Genomic DNA, 24,714 nt, shown 5'->3' on the forward strand with positions numbered 1-24,714 from the left:
TGCACTGAACTATGGATCTTGGCCCTTTACTTTGATCTTACAATAAAAAAAACTATGGCCTGTGAGTCTATGAAACTCTGGCAATCCAGCCTGTGAATCCCAAGCAACTCACCCTCCTGCAGCGTGCTCAATTTTATTTCCGATGTTTATGCTCTTTTCACCCTGGCAGACACGGCATTTAAAAAAATCTATCTCGTGCTGCTCCCTCATTGCTGGATTTAAAACTGCATCCACCAACAATGGAGTAACACCGAGAACCAAGCTTTCCAAACTACAAAACCTACCAGTATCAGACAAGCAAACCACACAGCAAAAGATATCAAATTAAATAGAAAAGAGACAGCCCTTGGATAAATTAGTCTTTCTGTTGAAACCTGCAAAGACTAAGTATGTTGTAATTAATGCATAGCCAAAGAGACGAAAAGGTGCTCTGGGAGAAACATGCCTAGACAGGAGATAGCATGATACAGCACAGGAGGCCATTCAACCCATCTTGCCTGTACCAGATCTTTGGTAGAGCTATCCAGTTAGTCCCATTCCCCTGCTTTTTCCCCCATAGCCCTGTAAGTGTTTTCCTTTCAAGTATTTATCGAATTCTCTTTTTAATGTTCCTGTTGAATCTGCTTCCACCACCCTTTCTGGCAGTGCATTCCAGATCATAACAAATTGCTATGTAACATATTGTTTCCTCATGTCGCCTCTAGTTCGTTTGCCAATCATCTTAAATGAATATCCTCTGGTTACTGACCCTCCTGCCACTGGAAACAGTTCTCCTTATTTACTCTACCAAAACCATTCATGAGTTTTGAACACTTCTATCAAATCTGAGGAAAACAACTCCAGTTTCTCCACATAACTTAAGTCTCTCATCTCTGGTTCCATTTTAGTAAATCTCTTCTGCACCCTTGCTAATGCCTTGACATCCTCCCCAAAGTATGGTGCCCTGAATTGAACACATTACTTTAGCCAAGGCCTAACCAGTGGTTTATAAAGGTTTAGCTGAACTTCCTTGCTTTTGTACTCTGTCTCTATTAATAAAGCCAAGAGTCCCATTTTTTTTTTTTTAAAAACAGCTCTCTCAAAATGTCTTGCCACCTTCAAAGATAAGTACACATATAACCCTGCAACCACTTCAAAACTATACCATTTAATTCATATTGCCTCTTCTCATTTCTTCCTTCCAAAATGTATCACTTCACACTTTTCTGAGTTAAATTGCATCTGCCATGTGTCTGCCTATTTCACCAGTCTGTCTATGTCCTCCTGAAGTCTGTTACTATCCTCTTCATTGTTTATTACATTTCCAAGTTTTGTGTCATCTGAAAACTTTGAAATTATGCCCTGTATACCGAAGTCCAGGTCATATATATCAATAATATAGACAAGTCCGACGTGGTACATTTTTGTAGGACGAATAAGGTGGCCACATACCCCTGGGAAAATAAGTGTCTAAATGGTGTAGAGGAGCAGAGGGATCTGGGGATACAGATACACAAATCACAAAGCAGCAATGCATGTTACTAGGGTGTTAAAAAAAAGGGAAAAAAGCAGCGGGGTTCATTTCTAGAGGGATAGAGTTGAAAAGCAGAGAAGTTATGTTAAACGTGTATCGAACCTTGGGAGTTCTGTGAACAGTTCTGATAGCCATGTTATAAAAAGGATATATAGAAGCACTGGAGAAGATGCAAAAAAGATTTACTAAAATGATATCAAAAAGAAAGATTATTTCTATTAGGAAAGGATGTACAGGCTGGGACTGTTTTCTCTAGAAAAGAGAAAATTGAGGCGTGACCTGACACAGGTCTTTATAATGAAAGTGTTTGATAGGGTAGACTTAGAAGATGTTTCCACTTGAAGAAGATGAGACCAGAACAAGGGGCCATAAATGTAAGATAGTCATTAATAAATCCAATAAGGAATTTAGGAGAAACCTCTTTATCCAGAAAGTGGAACTCTCCACCACAAGGCGCAGTTGAGGCAAGTAACAGATATATTTAAGGGGAAGCTAGATGAGGGAGAAAGGAACAGAAGGATATGTTGATGGGGTTAGATGACGATGGGTGTAAGGAGGCGCGTGTGGAACATAAATACCAACATGGACCCGTTGGGCCGAATGGCCTGTTTCTGTGCTGTAAATATCTGAATGTCAAGGGTTAAATTACGAGGAGAGATTACACAAATTAAGGTTGCACACCCTAGAATTTAGAAGTTTAAGGGGTGATCTGATCAAAGTTTTCAAGATATTAAAGGGAATAGATTGGGTCGAGAGAAACCATTTCTGCTGGTTGGGGATTCTAGGGTTGGGATCATAGTCTAAAAATTAGAGCCAGACCTTTCAGAAGTCAAATTAGAAAACACTTCTACGCACAAAGGGTGGAAGAAGTTTGGAAAACTCTTCCGCAAATGGGAATTGATGCTAGATTAATTGTTCATTTTAAATCTGAGATTGTTAACCAAAGGTATTAATGGGTATGGCCAAAGGTGGGTACATGGGAGTTAGGTTGCAGATCAACCATGATATAATTGAATGGTGGAACAGACTCGAAGGGGGTGAATGGCCTCCTGTCCCTATTTGATACTTTGTAAAATGAGCAGTGGTCCCAATACCGACCCGTGGAGAGCACCACTGTACACCTCCCTCCAGTCTGAACAACAACCATTCACCACTACTCTCAGCTTTCTGTCCCTTAGCCAATTTTGTATACACTGTCCCTTTAATCTCATGGGTTTTAATTTTTCTATCAAGTCTATGATGGGGTGCTTTGTCAAACGCCTTTTGAAATTCCATACACAGAAAATCAACCATACTGCCCTCATTAACCCTCTTCCGTTGCTGCAAATAACTCGATCAAGTTTTAGTCAAACATGATTTACCTTTAACAAATTTGTGCTGACTGTCATTTATTGGCCCGTACTTTTCCAAATGCCAATTTATTTTTTCCCAGATTATTATCTCTGAAAGTTTCTCCACCACCAACATAAGGCTACTGGCCTGTAGTGCCGGGTTTATCCATCTCCCCTTTTTTTCAACAGGGGTGTACCATTTGCAATCCTCAATCCTCTGGCACCACCCCCATATCCAAGAAGGATTGGATGAGTTTGGCCAAAACCTCTGCAACTTCCACCCATACTCCCCTCAGTAACCTTGGATGCATAACATCTGAACCAGAGGACTGCCAACCTTAAGTAACTCCTCTTGATCTATTTTTATCTTATCCAATATTGTCACTGCTACATTGGCAGCACCCACTTCTCTAGTGAAGGTAGATGCAATGTATTCATTTAGTACCTCAGCAGTGCCTTCTGCTTCCTCAAGAAGATCTCCATTTTGGTCCCCAATCTGCCCCACACTTTCTTTGACTACCTTTTTACGATCTTTTTGTTTATAAAAAGACTTTTGGGTTCCCTTCTATGTTAGCCACTAATCTATTCTCATATTCACTCTTTGCCCTCTTATTCCCTTTTTTAGATCTTCACTGTTCTTTTTATATTCAGCTTAGTTCTCTACTGTATTATGAACCTTACATTTGCCATAATGTACATGACTTGTATTTATATAACACCATCACGGTCTCTCAGGAATGTCAAAGTTCTTCAAATACAAATAATTACTTAGGCAAGTATAATTAAGCAGATACAATTAAATTCTTAGTTTTGTCAGAAAAAGGGTCTGATAATGATGGAGCAACTGTAAAGACAAAGAGGCACAGAGAACATAATCAACCAAAGCCCAAATGGTGGAGTTAACCATAGATTACTTCTGCATGTTAAGCTTCCAGAATCTCAGTCATAAGGGGAAGGACAGCAAATGTGAGCCTGAACAAAGTCCTCCACAGATCCAGAACCTGAATCAACACAACATACCGATTGAGAAGTATGTATCCTACATGTTGCCAAATCAATTTGGTCATATACAAAAAGCACACAAATATAAGCAGACAAAAAAAAACATTCAAGGGACAATCCTGTTTCCTTCCATGTCTTTCTATTCCACTTTTAAAACTGTTTCAAATACACGTTCAGTTAAGCAGCAAGATTGTGTTTGAAGCAGGAACAAACTTGGATATTATTAGGGACTGACCATGATATGCTCACAACTATTTATCTTAATCTTAGTAAAAATGTATTTAATGATCGTTAAGTTTGTGTTAGGTAATGATCCTGATCTATATGTAGACAGATATGAGTCCAAGAATCACATTATAATTTTGAGGTGTGGCAAATTGGATTTTAATCGCTGGAGCTTAACTTTGGAACTTAAATATGTTTTGTACTGCTAGCATCAGCTCAAAAAGGTCATGCAAGTTTTTCAGGGGAGAGGGCATAGCAGCCCATCCCAGATGTGAAAGCAACAATTGTTGTAGCTTTGAAACAATGAAAAGACCCCTTTAGCTAAATGGTCAAGCCTTTGATAAGAATCTTAAGCCAATGAAGATGGTCTTCTCTGCTTTTAATTACTGGCCCCGAATTTGCAGTCAGCAACAAAGCGAAGGCATTCGCTGCTGGCCCCGAAGTATGCTCACACAAGTCTCTCACAATCCCTGCGTTGAGAAATTCAAGTTTTCCAACCTTCAATTCAATTCAACGGAACTTAATGGTATTCCCTTGTTTGAACAGCTGTGATATCAAGCAGCGAATCAAAAGGCAGAATTCTCAGATACCAAACAACGAAGTGAGTAAGCCCTTCAAATTCTAACTTTTAAAAATAGTTAAAAGGAGCAACAGAAAGATTGGGGCTCTCACCAGGGGAAAAGGCAAAAGATGGACAAATTAAATACATTTTTGAAAAGTTTCTTAAAAAAATGTTTATTAAAAATGGACAAATTTCACACTGCACAAAATTAAATTAGTTTTCCAGACCCTTAACATTTGTTTAGCAATAATAATGCCATCACAACCCTAGTGAAACCTAATCCCTTTGGGTCTAACTTTTAATAGAGAATTTAACAGCATAACTACTGCGGAAGAGCTAAAGCTTTCATCAGTTTCAATGATTTGGCTGATTACACAGATTGCCAGCTCTGTGGGACGATGGGGGGGGGGGGGGGGGAAGGGGGGCAGTATAGCATAGCCAGTTTCAGAGCTGTCAAATGCTGACCGCAACTTCATAATTTCCGCATGTGAAATCCGAAGTTGCAGTCAGTTTCACAAGCGGAATGATGCCAAACGCTGCCCGTTTGCCATCATCGCGACGGCAAATTCCAGGCCAATGTTAGTGAAATATTCACCATTGGTAAATTAAATCATGAAAAATATATTGTCTATATACTGAAGGTGGGTAGAAAAAGCTCTCTCACTATCTCTTTTACATGAAAAACACAAAGGGTAAGCTGTGTTTATACAAGAGCAGCAAGAAGCTGTCTACATTTTTACAAAAGCAAAATACTGCAGATGCGGTCATTCATTGACAGCTGACTACATTTTAACAGTCTGAACCAGCTTGGCTTTCAAAAGCTTAGCTAGAGAACTAGTGAACCCAGGGTTAGTGAGTTCATAATTTGCACCTTTATTATTGTTCATATCCAAGGAGCGTAGGAAAATTGACTGTTCTCACAGTGAAAACTACTGTTCATTCATATATTTTATGTAAAATAAACTAGCTTGAAGTTGTGACTCAACTTGAAAACAGAGCTTTTTAATCTATCTGTTGTAAAGAGAGACTGTGTGTGGCTCAACATGATGCATTTCAGTACCCACTATATGGAGCAATGGCTCTCTATTACAATTCTTGAGTATGCTATTGTTCAACAAAATATTGGACAGGAAAAGATGTACATCTGATTGTAGCGTACAACTGGTGATGCAGAGCCCAAGAACAAAAAAATCCCAAAAATGACGACATGAAGAAAGCAGGTTGATCAGGGTTCAGTGCCTGAGGGTTGCACATAATGCTGGCTAAGTTCAATCTGGTTAATGGGATTCATTAGAGATCTGGGTCTGTGAACAGTGCTATGTGAAGTATACAAGTCAAATTGCATGTTTTAATTTCCTTTGTGGTTTTGCTTTGAACAAAATCATGATGTTTATTTAAATTTTGGTGTCAAATCACTGACGTATGATGTCACCATTATTTATAAGTGGCTTGTCGCCATGGTATGTAACTTAAGTGGACAAAAAGGTTAGACATCCTGCTGGAACCTATTTGATCCCAAAAGGCTTTAACTATACATTGTTTAACTGTGGAATACTTGTTCTGGGTAATTTTTTTAAAAAGTGATGACTAAATACCGATGAGCTGAAGAAAGAGATACTTTAGGCTTTGGTGGGGTCCAATTCCGAGCTTCTGATGTTTCAATAGACCATTCTCTACCCTCAGCTAAGGCAGCAATCTGAAAATCAACAAGAAAAATAAGTGCATGTACTGCTGTTTCAGAGTGACAGATGAGTCAGCTTGCAATTTTTTACTCGGAATTTCATAACATATTATGGATCCAGAGATTTTTTTGAAAAAAACTGCATTAATATGAATGTGTACATTGTTAATGATGCAGAAACTAGGCTGTTAAGGCGGTTGCCAAGAAACAAGGTGAAAATGTATGCTGAACCCTAACCTTCACTATTTGCACAAAGCAACAGAACATACACAAGACGATACAACAAAAATAATGCAAAAACAGTGTATTTTTAAACAGCTCCCAAAAAAGTTTCCTATTGTTCTTTACATGGAACTGTGGGGAAGTCATAGCAGCAGCTGCTTTCTGAATTGGCTCACATGATTTCTTGTTTAGTTGCTAATTATTAATAAGGACGGTCAGTGAGGTGCTCGTCGGGAAGTTGTGGATCATTTTGCGTCTCTAACTATTACCACTGAAAGTGCACATTAATTATTTCCTTAAGGATTTACACATCTTCGATATTCCTTAATATGTCACTGACAACATGCTGAAGGAAGGCACAAGTAAACACACTAGTATCTTAGGAACTACCAGAAATGGATAAATAAATGCTCAAAAGTTTAATACGTATGCACAGACTGATCCCAATTACTGCCTCTATTTTTCATCTGATTACGCTTCTGTGAAGCACCTTGGGATGTTTTACTACCGTAAAGGCGCTATATAAGTACAAGTTGTTGTTCTTCTAATATGAAATACAGCAGTATGCAACTAACCACAACCACCTCATACTATCCTACAATTTTCTGCACTTTAATGATCTCCTATGAAACTAAACCATCACTCCTAGGTTAAGGAATGAAAAGAATTGGGAAGGCCTTCCACTCCTGAACACTATGCAGTGGTGTGCACATGTTGACAGTAGTTACGGACAAAATCAGCAACCAATCAAATCGGTAGCCAACACAATATTCACACACTGTAGAAGCTACTTGGGCAAGGTTCCATAAGGGTAACAATACCCATGAAACTTTACTCCAGGAAGGAATCAATACCTTCAGGATACGATGGGGGGAAAAAAAAGAGACAACTTGAGTGTCCTGCAGAGAGCAGCACTGGCAAGTAAATTGCTAATACTGTTTGTGCATGTGTTAAAATATTTGGTGATTCATTTTGAACTCTGAAAATATGCATGTCCTTAAAGTTTATTTTCTTCTCATCAATAAGTTATCAAAAATAGGTGAACAATTTTCTTACAATCAAGTTAAAATCAGACCACCCCATTAACAGCAATACATGGTTTGTGAAGCTCTGAATAGATTAATCTATGTCATCATAGGAAAATAAAGACATCATTTTTTGTCATTGCACTTAACCATGTCTCCCAAAGCATTTCACAGATAATAGACAACAGAGTGACGATTATTCTTTTTCCAAATAGTGCCATGGGATTTTGAACATTCATCTGAAACACTAGACAGGAAGATGTGACCTCATTTTAATGTCTCATCGGAAGGACAACACTTCTTGCAAAGCAGCACTCTCTCACATCCATGAATGGGGTTTGGACCCAAAATATTCTGACTCAAGGGCAAGACTGCTCCCATCTGAACCATACAGATACTTAAAAGTTTAACTTAAAAGTTTAACTTAAATAGGTTTTTGATTTTTAGGAAAGAAAGATATAGAAATGCATGTACTTTTCAGAAAGTAAACAGCTCATTAACATGCATCTATGCAGTGAGACAATAGATGACAGTATACAAAAACGTGTTATCGACAATCATCGTTAATTAGGGACAAATATCATGAAGGACAATTTATGCTTTTAAAATACATTTTAGTACAAATATTGGGATATGTGATACATCATACTTATCTCCTATAGATATTATGATCACTTGTTGTATGGCAACGAGGCAATAAACTAAAGATGACCAAATGCATCTCAAGAGGAGAGCTATAACAAACCTACTCCTTTTTGAAAACTTTGACATTTTAGAAAGATCCCGCACTAAAGGTTTTGCAACCAGTGGAAGCTGGATCAGGCTAGGGAAACACTAAGAATTTCAGTTGCAAGTTGTAAGTATCAAAGCAATGATAAACGAATGAAGCAGAAAAGCTTAGTTACAGTTTCACTTAAAAAGATTATACAATTTCAATCTATGGAAGTTGTGGCTAATGCAGTGAAATTTAGTTTAACAAAAAGCCTCAGAAGATCAGTTAATCTCCATTGTTAATGACCCACTACATAGCATATAACCACATTATAGCAACAATTATAGTACCTTGTCTCTGTAAAAAGCAGCAGAACGAGTATTATATTTCTCTTGCAGTGACCAACATGGATCGTAATCCTGTGACTCCAGAAATTGGCGGAATTTTCCATTGCCTCCAACTTTCATCTTCTCCAACTCTAGATCTTTCCATTTGTCCATGGTGACAGACCGTACAAAGCTACAAGACAGTAGGAAACAATTTATTTTAGTTTACCTGTTAAATGCACATTAGATTCTCAAAGTTTGGGCAAGACTAGCTCTATGTATTATCCAAAACACTGACATTTACTGTGAGATCAACAACAGAAGAACAGTAACTTTATGCAGTCTCAATAATTGGGACATTAAAATACAATATGCAGTTGTGAATTTTACGCTAAATTATTGCAATCAGAAACATTGAGCCAGGAGACCAAATAAATCAAAAGGCTTTTTAAAAACTGATTAATAAAAAGTCTGTTTTCCAATGATGCAATTAATGTATGCAAATTAGGTTCATTTGGCCGACTACATTAATCCTCATTTCGAGCATAAAGAATATATCTTCCAAATATACACTACTCCAACGACTTAGTGGACAAATGCAATGCATGATGTGGCATTGAAGCTCCCAGACAAGTCAGCTAAGCCCAGTTGGTGAGAGCACTACAATTGGTATTGCATCCTCAAGGATAAAGAAACAACTTTTTTTTCCATCCATTCATTCATGGGTTGTGGACATCACCAGCAAGGTCAACATTTATTGCTCATCGCTAATTGCTCTTGAAGGTGGTTGCGAGCCACCTTCTTGAATACAACTGAGTGGCTTGCTCGGCCTGATCAGTTTTATTCTCATCATTGTTTCTTGTAGCAGTTTGTTACAACTGAGTGGCTTGCTAGGCCATTTCAGAGGGGCAGTTAAGCGTCAGCCACATTGCTGTGGGTCTGGAGTTACATATAGGCCAGACCGGATAAGGACAGCAGATTTCCTTCCCTTAAGGACATTAGTGAATCAGGTGGGTTTTTATAACAATCCAGTAGTATTATGGTCACCATTACTGATACTACCTTATTTTTTTATTTTAAAAATCAGCATACAAAAATATCTAGAGCGAATTTCCTCATAAACAGCTGCAGGACAGTCCGGCAGAATGAGATAGACACAGGGAGACAGTGGCCTTTCACTTCCGATAGCCAGGCTCAAATCAGCACAAGCTGATGCAAGTCCCTCTCTCCCAAACGGTCTTATATGAAATGAGTTTGGGCCGTCCAAATCCATTTCCCAGTGAACATGGGCCTACAGCAAAAAAATGATCATTCAGTACTATTTGGCAATCTTACTCAGAGTGACCACAGAATAGCTGTGTAGCAAGTGGGAAAAATGTCTCACTGCTGCAGAAGAGGATGCTCTTCTGAAGTTGGGGTTAAGGCATGTTGTTGAGGTTTTGGCTATGCTATACCTGACCTGGAGTGATGTTCACACTGGACCCTGAAGTAAGAGCTCCATTCCTGAATAGCAACATTCCGAACTTTGTTTACAGAGAAAAAAAGAAAAACCCGCTTCACCAAATCTAACCCTTACAATATTAAAATTTCTTAAAACTGTATCTATTTACTATAAGTGTCCTCTCCTGTCCTGAATGCTTTAAAGGCTTGCTAGGGTACAGTTCAGTCACATTTTGATGCTTTATCCAAGTGGCCACTGTCATAAGAGTCTCAAAATTTCAACTGTGGCAGGCATCACGAGGTGAATCCTGTCCTTGATTAACATTCATCACATTCAGAAAAATAAAACCGGACAGGTATTGATACTGGAACCGGGACCTATTTTTCTATTGTTCCTAAACAGGGACACTGATCTCAGGCAGGGTAGCAATAGTCTCTGTGGCTCAAATCAACTGAGGAACCAATATCTAACTTCTATTTTGCAGCTAGCTTTCCTTCTGTTTTAAACCATGCACATACCTGAGGTGGACTCCGAGACCTCTGTGCTTTCCTGAGCACTCAAGACAAATCCATATTCCGTAGGTCACACTGACCCACTGTGGATTGAAAGCTCCACATTCAAAGCAAATCTAGGAGAGAAAATAGACATTGTACAAAACATAACACACAAGTAGAAATATAGGGCCCAAGTTTCCACACGATAAAAAACGGGCGCCCCTCCGAGACGGCGCCTAAAAAAAAACTCGCGATTCTGGAGCGTTCTGCAGCTCCTTGTCTGCGTGGCGCGGCGCCCAGGGGGGCGGAGCCTACACTCGCGCTGATTTTGTAAGTGGGAGGGGGCGGATACTATTTAAATTAGTTTTTTTTCCTGCCGGCAACGCTGCGCGTGCGCGTTGGAGCGTTCGCGCATGCTCAGTGTGAAAAAAACATTGGCACTCGGCCATTTTTGTAGTTCTTTGTAGCTGTTTAATTTTTGAACATTTTTTTAATAAAAGCACATTGCCATCAGCACATCAGCACTTGCAGCCTTCTCACTGTCTCCTTCCCCCCACGGGAAGAACGGGCGCCTCCTCCCCCCCCCGGCGGGAAAGAACGGGCGCCTCCTCTCTCTCTCCTCCCTCCCCCCTCCACCGCGGGAAGAACGGGCGCCTCCTCTCCTCTCCCTTCCCCCACCGCGGGAAGAACGGGTGCCTCCTCTCTTTCCCCCCCACCGCCCCCTGCGGAAAGAACGGGCGCCTCCCCCCTCCCCCCGCGGGAAGAACGGGCGCCGCCCCCCACCCCCAGGAAAGAACGGGCGCCTCCCCCCCCCCCCCCCTCCGCCGGAAAGAACGGGCGCCTCCCCCCCCCCCCCTCCGCGGGAAAGAACGGGCGCCTCCTCTCCTCTCCTCTCCTCTCCTCTCCTCTCCTCTCCTCTCCTCTCCTCTCCTCTCGGGAAAGAACGGGTGCCTCCTCTCCACTCCCTCCCACCCCGCCCCGCGGGAAAGAACGGGCGCCTCCTCTCCCCCTCCCCACCCCCGCGGGAAGAACGGGCGCCTCAGGCTGACTGCAGCATTCTCCGTGCCTGAAGCACTTTCACACAGGTAGGAAGATCTTTTCTTTGCTTATAAATGTTTATTCAGGTTGGATTTATTTGTATAATATTTGTAGAAGTACAAATAAGGATTGATTGTAGAATTTAATGAGTTGCCTTCCCCCCCCCCCCCCACTCGTTCTGGACGCCTAATTTGTAACCTGCGCCTGATTTTTTAATGTGTAGAACAGTTATTTTCATTCTACAAAAATCTTCACTTGCTCCATTCTACTTTAGTTTGGAGTAAGTTTTCACTGACGAAACTTTGAAAACAGGCGTAAGTGGCCGGACACGCCCCCTTTTGAAAAAAAAATTCAGTTCCAAAGTGAAACTGTTCTAACTGACTAAAACTGCAGAAAAAAAATGTGGAAAATTGCGATTTCCAAGATAGTCCGTTCTCCACCAGTTGCTCCTATTCCACATGATTTGCTCCTGATTTTTAGGAGCAACTGGTGTAGAACGGAGTATCTTAGAAATCGGAATTCTCGTCATTTAGTTTGCTCCAGTTCTAGTCAGTTAGAACAGTTTCACTTTGGAAATGAATTTTTTTTTTCAAAAGGGGGCGTGTCCGGCCACTTACGCCTGTTTTCAAAGTTTCGTCAGTGAAAACTTACTCCAAACTAACTTAGAATGGAGTAAGTGAAGATTTTTGTACGCTGGAAAACACCTTGTCTACACTTTAGAAAATCAGGCGTAGGTTACAAATCAGGCGTAGGGAATGGGGGGGGGGGGGTTTAAAGGGAAGTTTACAAACATGAAACACTTCAGTTTTACAAATGAAGAGCCATCATCAATAATAAATGATAAATACATCAATAAATCAACCAATAAATCAATCAAAAAAAATGTATAAGAAATAATATATTTTTTTTAAATCAATAAATAAAACATTTTCTACTTACCGACTGCAGCACCGGGAGCCCTCCAACAGCGTGCTGGAAGGAGATTGGGAGGGGGAAGGAGATTGGGGGGGGGGAGGAGATTGGGGGGGGGGGGGGGGGAAGGAGATTGGGGGGGGGGGAAGGAGATTGGGGGGGGGAAGGAGATTGGGGGGGGGGGAAGGAGATTGGGGGGGGGGGGGAAGGAGATTGGGGGGGGGGGAAGGAGATTGGGGGGGGGGGAAGGAGATTGGGGGGGGGGAAGGAGATTGGGGGGGGGGGGAAGGAGATTGGGGGGGGGGGGGGAAGGAGATTGGGGGGGGGGGGGAGGAGATTGGGGGGGGGGGGGGGGGGAAGGAGATTGGGGGGGGGGGAAGGAGATTGGGGGGGGGAAGGAGATTGGGGGGGGGGGAAGGAGATTGGGGGGGGGGGAAGGAGATTGGGGGGGGGGGAAGGAGATTGGGGGGGGGGGAAGGAGATTGGGGGGGGGGAAGGAGATTGGGGGGGGGGAAGGAGATTGGGGGGGGGGGAAGGAGATTGGGGGGGGGGGGGGAAGGAGATTGGGGGGGGGGGGAAGGAGATTGGGGGGGGGGGGGAAGGAGATTGGGGGGGGGGGGGAAGGAGATTGGGGGGGGGGGAAGGAGATTGGGGGGGGGGGGAAGGAGATTGGGGGGGGGGGGGGAAGGAGATTGGGGGGGGGGGGAAGGAGATTGGGGGGGGGGGGAAGGAGATTGGGGGGGGGGGGAAGGAGATTGGGGGGGGGGAAGGAGATTGGGGGGGGGGAAGGAGATTGGGGGGGGGGAAGGAGATTGGGGGGGGGGGAAGGAGATTGGGGGGGGGGAAGGAGATTGGGGGGGGGGAAGGAGATTGGGGGGGGGAAGGAGATTGGGGGGGGGAAGGAGATTGGGGGGGGGGAAGGAGATTGGGGGGGGGAAGGAGATTGGGGGGGGGAAGGAGATTGGGGGGGGAAGGAGATTGGGGGGAAAGGAGAAGGGGGGGAAAGGAGAAGGGGGGGAAAGGAGAAGGGGGGGAAAGGAGAAGGGGGGAAAGGAGAAGGGGGGAAGGAGAAGGGGGGAAGGAGAAGGGGGGGAAGGAGAAGGGGGGGAAGGAGAAGGGGGGGAAGGAGAAGGGGGGGGAAGGAGAAGGGGGGGGAAGGAGAAGGGGGGGGAAGGAGAAGGGGGGGAAGGAGAAGGGGGGGAAAGGAGAAGGGGGGGAAAGGAGAAGGGGGGAAGGAGATTGGGGGGTGGGGGGAAAAGGAGAAGGAGGAGGGAGGCTGAACGGGCAGGGCCCGAGACTTCGGGCAGGGCCTGTCCCTAGCACCAGATTTACAGGTAGGTGGCGTTGGGTCGGGGTCGGGGGGGAGCGCGGGTCGGGGGGGTGGTGGGAGGGAGGTCGGTTCGGTTCGGGGGAAGGGAGGGAGAGAGAGGTCAGGTCGGGGGGAGGGAGGTCAGGTTGGATCCAGTCCGGGGGCGGGGGAGGGGGGGGAGCGGGAGTTGGGTCGGATCCGGTCCAGAGGCAGGGGCCGGGGGGCGCGGGAGTCAGTCCGGAGGCGGGGGCGGGGAGCGGGAGTCAGGTCGGGTCGGGAGGAAGCAGGAGTTGGCTATGGGACGAGCCTTATTCACACAGCCCCAGTGAGGCCATTCGGCCAGGGCTAGGGGCTGCGTGCTTTGGGCCCCTCCCACACAGTTTTGGGTACCTGGAGCTACTGCACATGCACGCCCACTGTAGCGCGTATGTGCAGAGGTCCCGGCACTGTTTTCAGCGCAGAGACCTGGCTCTGCCCCCTACAGCTCCTGCTGCTCTGCGGCGAGGGCCAGAGGACCTGCAGGGAGCTGGAGAATCTGGAGATTTTTTTTAGGCGCACTTTGTGGCGCGAAAAACGGGCGTCCAGGTCGGGACTGCGCCGTTCTAGGCGCGGCTCGAAACTTGGGCCCATAGCGTCACTCTCCATCAAAGATTGTCACGTTGCTTTCTTAAGACATTTTGCAGTAATCAAAGCCATTCATTTGTAGTTTTCATGGAAACAGGACACAAGTCCCAGATTACTACAGTAACAAAAATTCAATTTAACTTGTTCAATCACAATAAATCAACAGTGCAAATTATAAACTAATAGAATAAAAGAATAGAATCATCAAAACACTGGTTAAATTCCTATGCAATTAAAAAAAACAGAATCAGACATATTGGGTTGCCTTAATGACCCTGAATTTAAATAACAGAGCAGATCTTGCATTAGAATTGGGTGGAGAGTGGGGGTAATTAAGGAAAGAACTCACTAGCAGTCAAAAAATTGGAATTTGTCATTTCTAACTCTGCTCATTTATGCTGATGGTTTAAAATTCAAGATGAATTACCCAATGTATAGGCTGTTGCCAGGAATTGTAGACTTTATTCAATTATCGGTGCCTCTGGTACACAGAAATGCATGCAGGAATGCTACCTTTCTGGAAAATATTATTTCTCACTAAATCCCTCTTAACAACTGCGACAATTATGATTCTGGCCAAGCAGTATGTTTTTAATAAACTGCCTCTTCCTGACCCATAATACAAACTATATAAAGCTCAATCTAGGTGCTCAGGTGTAACTAACAACGAAGCCAAACTCCAACAGTAAAACAATAAAAAGATAAATGGAATTAAACTCTACTTCAATAAGGAGGAAATGAAAACATGAGGTTTGCTCAAGGTTCGAACACAGTTTGAATGACTAAATATTCAAGCTTCTCCTGGAATTTAAAACACCTTCTTACAACCCTCAAACATTATTCCAACCTTTTATTTCCATGTACATGAAGAAGTTATTTGCCCCATCCAATACTACTTAGAACTGCATGTTAATACAAGCAACTCACTGACATTTGCAAAGGGTTATCTTAAATAAACAATGGTAAACTGACTCATGTCTATAAAAGTATATTAATGTATTAATTGCAGCTTTTCAACTATAATAATAGACAAAAAACCTTTCATGTTTACATTTTCTTTTCAGTTATAGTACGATAGTAAAATAGGAAATGTCCCAAAATTTGTCTCTAACAAAGCAAATTTATTCAGTAAAATGTTATTAAGTTGCATAAATTCATTATTCAATAGAAAACATACCAGATTGCAAAACTGTGCACAAGCTGCATCCAGTGTCAATCATCAAAAGTTATAAAATTACTGGTTTCAAAATACCGCAATTTTTTTAATTTCCTTTTCATTAAGCCTTAGTTTTGGTGCACAAACAAGATAAAATGCTTAACTCTCTCTATAGACTTGTGGAACATTCATGTTTCAGTGAATTCAAACTGCATTTAACACTAGGTATACATTAGGCTGCATTAGCATTTTTTTATGGTTACATACATTGTTTTCGTCTTGAGTCCTCACTTCTTTAAGAACCCGCCTTGTCCTTGGACTTGCCATGGTGTCTAGAAGCAAACAAAGAAAAATATTACAACACAGTACAACGCTGCTGGATAGTTACTGTTCAATCCTTGCAGCAGAAATCATTTTAGAAAAGGTAAAATGTGGAAGATGTACTGCAGTGCCTGAAATGGTAAGGGTCAGTGTCCTGACTTACTGAAAATACCTATGCTAATTTGTGTCCCAAACAACTGGTTGAGTACAGCTTGGCTGTGTAAAAAATAAAATACTGAAAATCCTAAAAATCTAAAATAAATGCTGGAACTACTTAGCAAAGTCTATCAGCATCTGTCAAAGAGATATGTTATAACCTATCTTTCCACTTTACAAATGCTGACTAGCCTGTTGTGTATTTCCACCATTTTCTCTCGATGTTTGGCCGATACAGCTTAACTTAGTTGGTAGCACTCAGTCAGGTTATGGAATCAAGCCCATCTCCACGATTTGTGCACATAATCGAATCTGACACTTCAATGCCGTACTGAGAGTTCTGCATTGTCAGAGGTGCCAGTTGAGACATTAAATCATCTGCCTGCGCAGATGGATGAAAAAGATCCCACGGTACTATTCGAAGAGAAACAGAGTTCTCCTGCTGTCCAAACCAACGAACCTCCCTCAATCAACACCACGCAAAAAAAAAAATCAATTGGGCATTCATGTCATCACTGTTTTGAGACCTTGCTGTGCACAAATTAGCTGCCAGGTTTTTTTGCAATAACAGTGACTGCATTTCAAACAGTACTCATTGGTTGTAAATCACTTTGGGACATCCTGGGAATGTGATAAGGTGCTATGAAAATGCAAAGTCTTTAATTCCAATTAAAACTGAGCAATCAAGGAATTACAGTTTAGTGTATCACAGGAAAAGTTATACTATATCTCTAAACACAAGAGAAGGTCCATTCTGTACCTTTTCCTGAAGTTTGTATTAAAGGCAGAAATAGCATGGCACTACTGCCCTTTACTGTTATGCTCTACTATGCAGACAGTCCCGGAGGTAAATGTAAAGCAGAGGTTTAAGTCTATCTTTGGCATTGGATTGTGGTGACTGACTTGCTTACATTGTGATTTTGCCACATTTGAGGAGCATAATCAGCAGGTTTCAAAGTGCACAGATGAGCTTATATTTCTACACCTTAACAATTTTTCCATCGACAAAATGATACCCAACAAACTACTCTTCCCCCAAAGGTTATGCAAGTTTAAGCTGGGTCACACAGATCAAGAAGGTCCCTGGAATAGCGGAGCCACGCAGACCAGGAAGATCCCTGATTTGATCCCAAATCTGTGCTAAGTTCCGAGGATCTCACCGAAGGCAGCAGTTGGGTCGCTACGACTAATCTCAGCAGCTCTGGGTTAAAGGGGAAAATAAGGCTTGGCAATGAGACACAGTGGTGAACCTGTGGAATTCTCTACCACAGGAAGTAGTTGAGGCCAATTCACTAAATATATTCAAAAGGGAGTTAGATGAAGTCCTTAGTACTCCGGGGATCAAGGGGTATGGCGTGAAAGCAGGAAGTGGGTACTGAAGTTTCATGTTCAGCCATGAACTCGTTGAATGGCGGTGCAGGCTAGAAGGGCTGAATGGCCTGCTCCTGCACCTATTTTCTATGTTTCTATGTTTCTATATCCTCCCACTCCCCCGTGGTCAATTCGCCTCCCAACACTCACTGTCAAGATTCAAACATAAATGATGGCCACTTGGTCAAGATATGAAGGAGCTACCAGCAACCGCGGAACTATACCTCAGCAGGGAGTCAACTTTCTCTCCTTCAGGAAAGGAGAGAAAATTAAATCCAGGAAAGTCAAATTCTCAACACAAATCGAATGTTTAATTATAAGACATACTGTACCCAATAATGTTGCATCAGCTTTCCTTAGCCAGAGATTGCTTCAGACACAGAATCCTAGCAATACGAACATAACAAATAGGAGGAGGCCATTCAGTCCTTCGAGCCCACTCCACCATTCAATAAGATAATTGCTGATCTTCTATCTCAACTCCACCTTCCCGCACTATCCCCAAATCCTTTGGTTCCCTTAGCATCCAAAATTCTATCGATCTCTGTCTTGAATATAGTCAACGACTGAGCATCTACGGCTTTCTGGGGTAGAAAATTCCAAAGATTCACAACCTTTAAGTAAAGAAATTTCTCCTCATCTCAGTCCTAAATGACCAACCCCTTACTCTGAAACTGTGATCCCTAGTTCTAGACTCCCCAGCCAACAGAAACCTCCTTCCAGCATCTACCCTGTCAAGCCCCTTAAGAATTTTGTACGTTTCAATAAAATTACCTCTCATTCTTCTAAACTCTAGAGAATATAAGCTTTGTCTACTCAATCTGTCTTCATAGGATAATAGACATCTTAATTAGGATGGGTAAAAACATATACACTTCATTACTGGATTAACAGTCAAATATTGACTCAGAAATTGCTGGGAAAATAATATTCACAGAGCTCTCCATTATTATGTAAAAAATCCAACAATTTGTGGCAAGGAAGAGATATGCCACAAGTTGTGAATCACCAGATATCTACTGTTAGCCTTGAACAAGCTTTAGCTCGCTGTCAACCTCCCTCATGAGTGTTAAAGAATTACTGGATTTTCACCGTAAACACAAATTAATCTGGCTGCAGATAGTATGGCTGCTATTTCACAATGCATGATGTGATTTATGCTTCAGCATTGCCACTCAACCTCGGAGGTTCAGAAAGGGAAGAATTGAAACTATGGAGTCTCACTCCTGCGGTAGTAAATTGTTCCTAGAGGATTTTAAAATTTTAGATTCCTTAATATTTTTCTTACTTTTCCTTTCTGTCCCTTTATCCAATGTTTCTGTCACTCTCTTTGTTTCTCTTTCTGTCTCTAATTCACCCTATTTATTTATTTGTCATTCACTCCATTTCTTTCGCTATCCTTCAATTTCATTGGTTAATGAGACAGACCATTGGACCCGATGTTCATGAAGTCCCAGATGTCTCGTTGACCTCACCACACCATTATAAATTCACATTTCCAGCAATTCATAGCGCAAAAATATTACGAGGTGAAGGGCATGGGGAAAAATCCAATTTGTGGTGATGTACTGCTCTGGATGAATAATGATCTATTCTGAATCATCGTTGGTCTGAATTTGAATTTATTTTAGCTATTGATTTTTAATACTGTATTTTAACAAAATCAATCAAAGTGAAAATACCTAAACTTCTGCTGAGATGTTATCTTTTTTGGTCCCAATTTCCCAGCTCTCTGCTTACATAGTTCACATTTTCAGTTGAAATATTAAACAGCTCTCAAAGTATAATTAAGCGTACTTGAACTTTTAGCAATTTTTACCTGGGTTTAAACAAATAATTAAGCAATAATTGATTATTTAGTCAGTTGATACAATACCATCATTCACTGCCACAATCAATCCACTAAAATTGACATTATTGGCAAACATTGAAATTAACTGTATGGTTAGTTAAGTAACTATACTTATTGAATTATTAAACACAACTGTAAAAGGCAGTTTGATGAATTTGATCATTCGCAATCAATTCTTAATGCAATATCTTTGATGGCTTCAACTTAACAGAACTGCCACATTCTGAAGCTTGCTGAGAACTGGTTTCTCTGAATCTACTTCACCAGTCAATTTCAAGATATCCAGCTTCCTTTGATGCCTTGTTGAATCAGTAATCTGTGATTTTATCCACCCTGCCCTTTTAAGCAGTTTCTGTGAACCTTGCTGATTTCAGCAGTTGTAGCTGGTGTTTCAGATTAAAGTGGATCCACTCGTCTCCGCATACCACACCAACATGAGCTGTGTTGCTTTTCTGCCATTTTGTAAACAGAGTTATGGGAAAGCAGGACTGGATACAAGCAGCTGAATTTTGGAGTTTGTGGATGGTAAAGGATGGGAGGCCAGAAAAAAAAATAGTTGAGTCTAGAGGTGGCAAAGGCACGGATAAGGATTTCAGCGGCCGAAGGGCTGAGGTTGACAATGCTGCACACGTAAAACAGTGAGATGGATAAAATGTAGGATTTGAATCTCAGCATAAAGTCAAAAAAATAGTCCTACCTGGTTCAGTCTAAACAAGTGGCTGGGGAAGGAGATACACTCAGTCATATGGATGCAACTGATATAGGGACACAAAACCTATGCCACATCAGCACTTTCTATACATCCCCAATCCAGCTCTTTGGGCCCAAGTTTCCACATGATTTGCGCCTGATTTTTTAGGAGCAACTGGTGGAGAACGGACTATCTTAGAAATCGCAATTCTCCACATTTTTTTTTCTGCAGTTCTAGTCAGGTAGAACAGTTCTACTTTGGAACAGAATTTTTTCTTCAAAAGGGGACGTGTCCAGCCACTGGTGCCTGATTTCAAAGTTTCCACAGTGAAAACGTACTCCAAACTAAAGTAGAATGGAGCAAGTGAAGATTTTTGTAGAAATGAAAAAACCTGTTCTACACATTAAAAAATCAGGCGCAGGTTACAAATTAGGCGTCCAGAACGAGGGGGGGGGGGGGGAAGGGAACTCATTAAATTCTACAATCAATCCTTATTTATACTTCTACAAATATTATACAAATAAATCCAACCTGAATAAACATTTATAAGCAAAGAAAAGATTAAATAAACCATCTTCCTACCTGTGTGAAAGTGCTTCAGCCGTCGTTCGAAGGAAACCGCCGTTTGTTGCCGCGGAGGGGAGGGAGGGGAAGGAGACAGCGGCTTGTTGCCGCGCTGGGGAGGGAGGGGAAGGAGACAGCGGCTCGTTGCCGCGCAGGGGAGGGAGACAACGGCTTGTTGCCGCGCGGGGGAGGGAGGGGAAGGAGACAGCGGCTTGTTGCCACGCAGGGGAGGGAGGGGAAGGAGACAGCGGCTTGTTGCCGCGCAGGGGAGGGAGGGGAAGGAGACAGCGGCTTGTTGCCGCGGAGGGGAGGGAGGGGAAGGAGACAGCGGCTTGTTGCCGCGCAGGGGAGGGAGGGGAAGGAGACAGCGGCTTGTTGCCGTGGAGGGAGGGGAAGGAGACAGTGAGGAGGATAGCCTCAGTGCTGATGTGCTGATGGCAATGTGCTTTTATTAAAAAATGTTCAAAAATTAAACAGCTACAAAGAACTACAAAAATGGCCGAGTGCCAATGTTTTCTTCACACTGAGCATGCGCGAACGCTCCAATGCGCACGCGCAGCGTTGCCGGCAGGAAAAAAACTAATTTAAATAGTACCCGCCTCCTCCCACTTACAAAATCGGCACGAGTGTAGGCTCCGCCCCCCTGGGCGCCGTGCCAAACAGACAAGGAGCTGCAAAGTGCTCGAGAATAGCGCGTTTTTTTTCTGCCGCCGTTTTAGGTGCGAAAAACGGGCGCCCAGCTCGGAGGGGCACCCGTTTTTTATCCTGTGGAAACTTGGGCCTTTTATTTCTTCAACTTGACCCCATCGCACACCTCCTGTTCCTCTGTATGGACCTAAAATGCATCATTTCCACATACATTTCTCCCACAATTTCCTGTTCAAAAACCCATCAGCCTGTTTTCTGTTCTACTCACAGAATTAAAAAGGCCTTTCACAACATTGTTAGTCATATGCTTTGTGACTACAATTGTAGGAAGTTATCCTTTCTTGCCTCCCTGACCTATAAAATGGCTTTTTGACATGACTGATAACTGCATCTTGTCCATTTTCCTGGCACCAGCCTCTCATGGGTCCACAGGTTATCTACTTCAATACTGCTAGGACACCCCCACAACAGTTTTTCCGTGGGTAATCAGTCAACTTAGACCCATGAGCCTAGAAATTGGATTGGGAGGTAGTGCACACTGCATGTGCTGAAAATGGCCGGTGTCGGAACCACGGCAAATTGGTCTGCCAACCTAATTTATATGCTACCAGTGTAGTGCGAGCGCCAGTCACCAAAGGCAGCACGATGAAATTAAATGCTAGTATGTTTACAGTGAGAAAGTACAGAAACCGGAGACTGGAGAGATCCCCTGTGGGACTCTCACAGACCCGCTATCATCTCGGCAGTCCAGGTTGAAAACTTATGCCATAGCCATGCCCGAGATTCAATCCTTGCCCCTCCATACCTCGACTACATGCTGCCCTTCAAGACATTATCTGATCGATGAACTCCACATACGTCATCTCAATCCATCTTATAGCACCACTCTCAACTGCATAATTACTATTGTACTGTATGTTTGCTTGCTTGACAAATTAAGCTTTTCCAACCTAACAATGACAAGACTGAAATCAACCTACTCATTTCTGTCAGAAACTCCACATTTAAAAGAAAAAGACTTACATTTATATAGCTCCTTTCACAACAACTGGATGTCTCAAAGTAATTTACAGCCAATTAAGTACTTTTAGAGTGTAGTCACTGTTGTATTGTGGGAAACGCAGAAGCCAATTTACACTCAGCAAACCCCCACAAACAGCGATGTGATAATGACCTGATAATCTGCTTTTGTTATGTTGATTGAGGGATAAATAGTGGCCAGGACACCAGGGATAACTCCCCTGCTCTCTTCGAAATAGTGCCATGGGATCTATTACGTCCATTTGAGAGAGCAGACATCTCATCCGAAGGACGGCACCTCCAACAGTGCAGCACTCCCTCAACACTGCACTGGAGTGTAAGCCTAGATTTATGTGCTCAAGTCCCTGGAGTGGGACTTGAACCCACAACCTTTTAACTCAGATGAGAGTGTGCTACCCACAGAGCCACAGTTAACCCTAGATTCTATCTCTCTTCCTGGCTACTTGCTCAGGCTGAACCCGACAGTTTGAAACTTCAGTGTATTAAATGAGCCTGACCAGAGTTTCAAACTCCATATCCTATCCATTATTAACACTACTTAGTTATACCTTTGTCTTTACCTAATTCGTGCAGCATTAATACCCTCATCCCCACAATTGGCATCCCTAACACAACACATCCCATCCCATCATGACATGGCCTTATCACATCCTCCCTCCACCTCCCGACTTCCCAAATCGGTTGCAGTCATATCTGTCACATCCCACATTCTGGAATTCAATCCTCAAATTCCTCCATTTTAATGTACCTCTCCTCACTTCAACATTAACATTATTTCTCTTTAAAGTTGCTGGCATTTTAGGTGAAAACCAATCAAACAAAGAGCCCCAACCAAAAATTAGAGCCTGACATTTCTATTTACAAATGCTCGTGAAGCTGCTATGAATGCCATAACTCCGATTTCCAACAGTTTGCTTTAAAAAATACATTTGCAATCTACTTTGGTGCAAACGTGGCAGCAGCACAATGATGGTATCAGACTGCATATAAGTGGAATTTCTATCTGAGTGATAGAGGAAATGAGTCCCACTTTGTGCAGATGCACAAGCCTAACTACTGGAGCCAATTGTAAAATGAAATAACAAAGATCAGGACATGGCTGAACGTCACTGCAGCTGCCCAGCCTCCTTTTCTCGAGTATAGAAACACAAACTCGGCGAACACCGGGACTAGGCCTCAGCCGGCAACAACTGCCCGGCGCAAACCCAGCCGCCACATCCCAACTTACAGCCGTCACCCCGATTGACAGGCACCATGAACCAATCACAAACGCCACTGCCCCTCTTCAGCCAATCAGCTGTCCGGGAGGGGGCGGGACACTGCCGCCATCACGGTTGGTTGAGTTGCTCGCTTACCGGCGTTTTCCACCCGCCGCCTGACAGACAGACAGAAAGATTCACAAGCACGAACAGCCGCCTATTCACCTCTCAAAAGTCACCGCTTCCCACGACACGGGGTTTCGTCAAGAACGTGTCGTATCGGAATGAGAAGTGCGACTGAAGCCCGTTGATCAGTCGAGCGGCTCGGACACAGATTCTCTCAGCAGCAGGCGGCCGCCATCTTTGACGACGTTGCATTTACAGAGGCTGTTGGGTAAAGTGGTATCCTCTGTAAAGGGCTCAGTGATGATGTACAGGACTGGGTGGAGGTGTGTGTATGAGGTATCAATGATGACTGTACAAGATATCCAATTATATACACATTAATATCTACATTAGCTCCTACCCATTAAATACAAAATCTTTCTGAATAAATCCCTCACTGGATGGGCATCCTGTTGGTAATTGGTATTTTTTCTGTTGTTACTTTAAAATTGCAACTGTGGCCAGGGGGTTCTTACAAATAGGCAAGTTAAATTTGATATGAATGAAAATCAAGAAGCTGGAAATCTGAAACACAAACAGAAATAGCTGAAAACATTCATTCCTGGCAAGGACAGACAAGTTAATAACGGACCAAATCTTGCTGGAGCTGGGCATCTCGTGGTGTATGACATTAGACTTTTATCAACACACTTCAAGCTAGAAAAATGTTTGCACCGTAACTTGCTGGAAGTACGAGCTGATAAAGGAGTGGCAAGGGCAATGGGACATAGTGGATCTGAGTCTATCTCCTTAACAGCAACAATAATTTGCATTTATATAGCGCCTTTAAAATGTCCTAAGGTGCTTTACAGGTGCATTTTCAAACAAATTTTGACACCAAGCTATGCAAGGAGCTATCAGGGCAAGTGACCAAAAACTTCGACAAAGAGGTAGGTTTTAAGGAGCAATTTTAGCGAGGGAATTCCAGAGCTTAGAGCCTAGGCAACTAAAGGCATGGCTACCAATGGGTGGAGCAATCAAAATCGGGGATGTGCAAGTGAGGCAGAATTGGAGGAGCGCAGAGACCTTGGAGGATTGTAGGGCTGGAGAGGATTACAGAGATAGGGAGGTGTGAAACCATGGAAGGATTGGAAAACAAAGATGAGAAGTTTAAAATCGAGCCAGTGAAGGTC

General features: G+C 42.9%; 1 protein-coding gene across 5 annotated transcripts in view; it reads right to left on the minus strand.

The window, feature by feature from the left end:
* The window catches only part of arfgap1 (ADP-ribosylation factor GTPase activating protein 1), a 44,493-nt gene extending 20,706 nt beyond the window's left edge, over window positions 1–23,787 (minus strand). For 3 of the 5 annotated variants that reach the window (XM_070896137.1, XM_070896136.1, XM_070896133.1), the window contains exons 1-5: window positions 23,642–23,787; window positions 15,841–15,905; window positions 10,559–10,668; window positions 8,624–8,792; window positions 6,229–6,329 (exon numbers count right to left, since the gene is read on the minus strand). In XM_070896137.1, the coding sequence (XP_070752238.1) occupies window positions 6,229–6,329; window positions 8,624–8,792; window positions 10,559–10,668; window positions 15,841–15,900 (440 nt within the window). In that variant the 5' untranslated portion in view covers window positions 15,901–15,905; window positions 23,642–23,787. Of the gene's footprint in view, window positions 1–6,228; window positions 6,330–8,623; window positions 8,793–10,558; window positions 10,669–15,840; window positions 15,906–20,546; window positions 20,628–23,572 lie in introns of those variants that run through there. The other 2 variants (XM_070896134.1, XM_070896135.1) reach the window with 2 other exon arrangements.
* Between the last annotated feature and the right edge of the window lie 927 nt (window positions 23,788–24,714).

Source organism: Pristiophorus japonicus, chromosome 12, assembly GCF_044704955.1.
Source record: "Pristiophorus japonicus isolate sPriJap1 chromosome 12, sPriJap1.hap1, whole genome shotgun sequence".
Classification (NCBI taxonomy): domain Eukaryota; kingdom Metazoa; phylum Chordata; class Chondrichthyes; family Pristiophoridae; genus Pristiophorus; species Pristiophorus japonicus.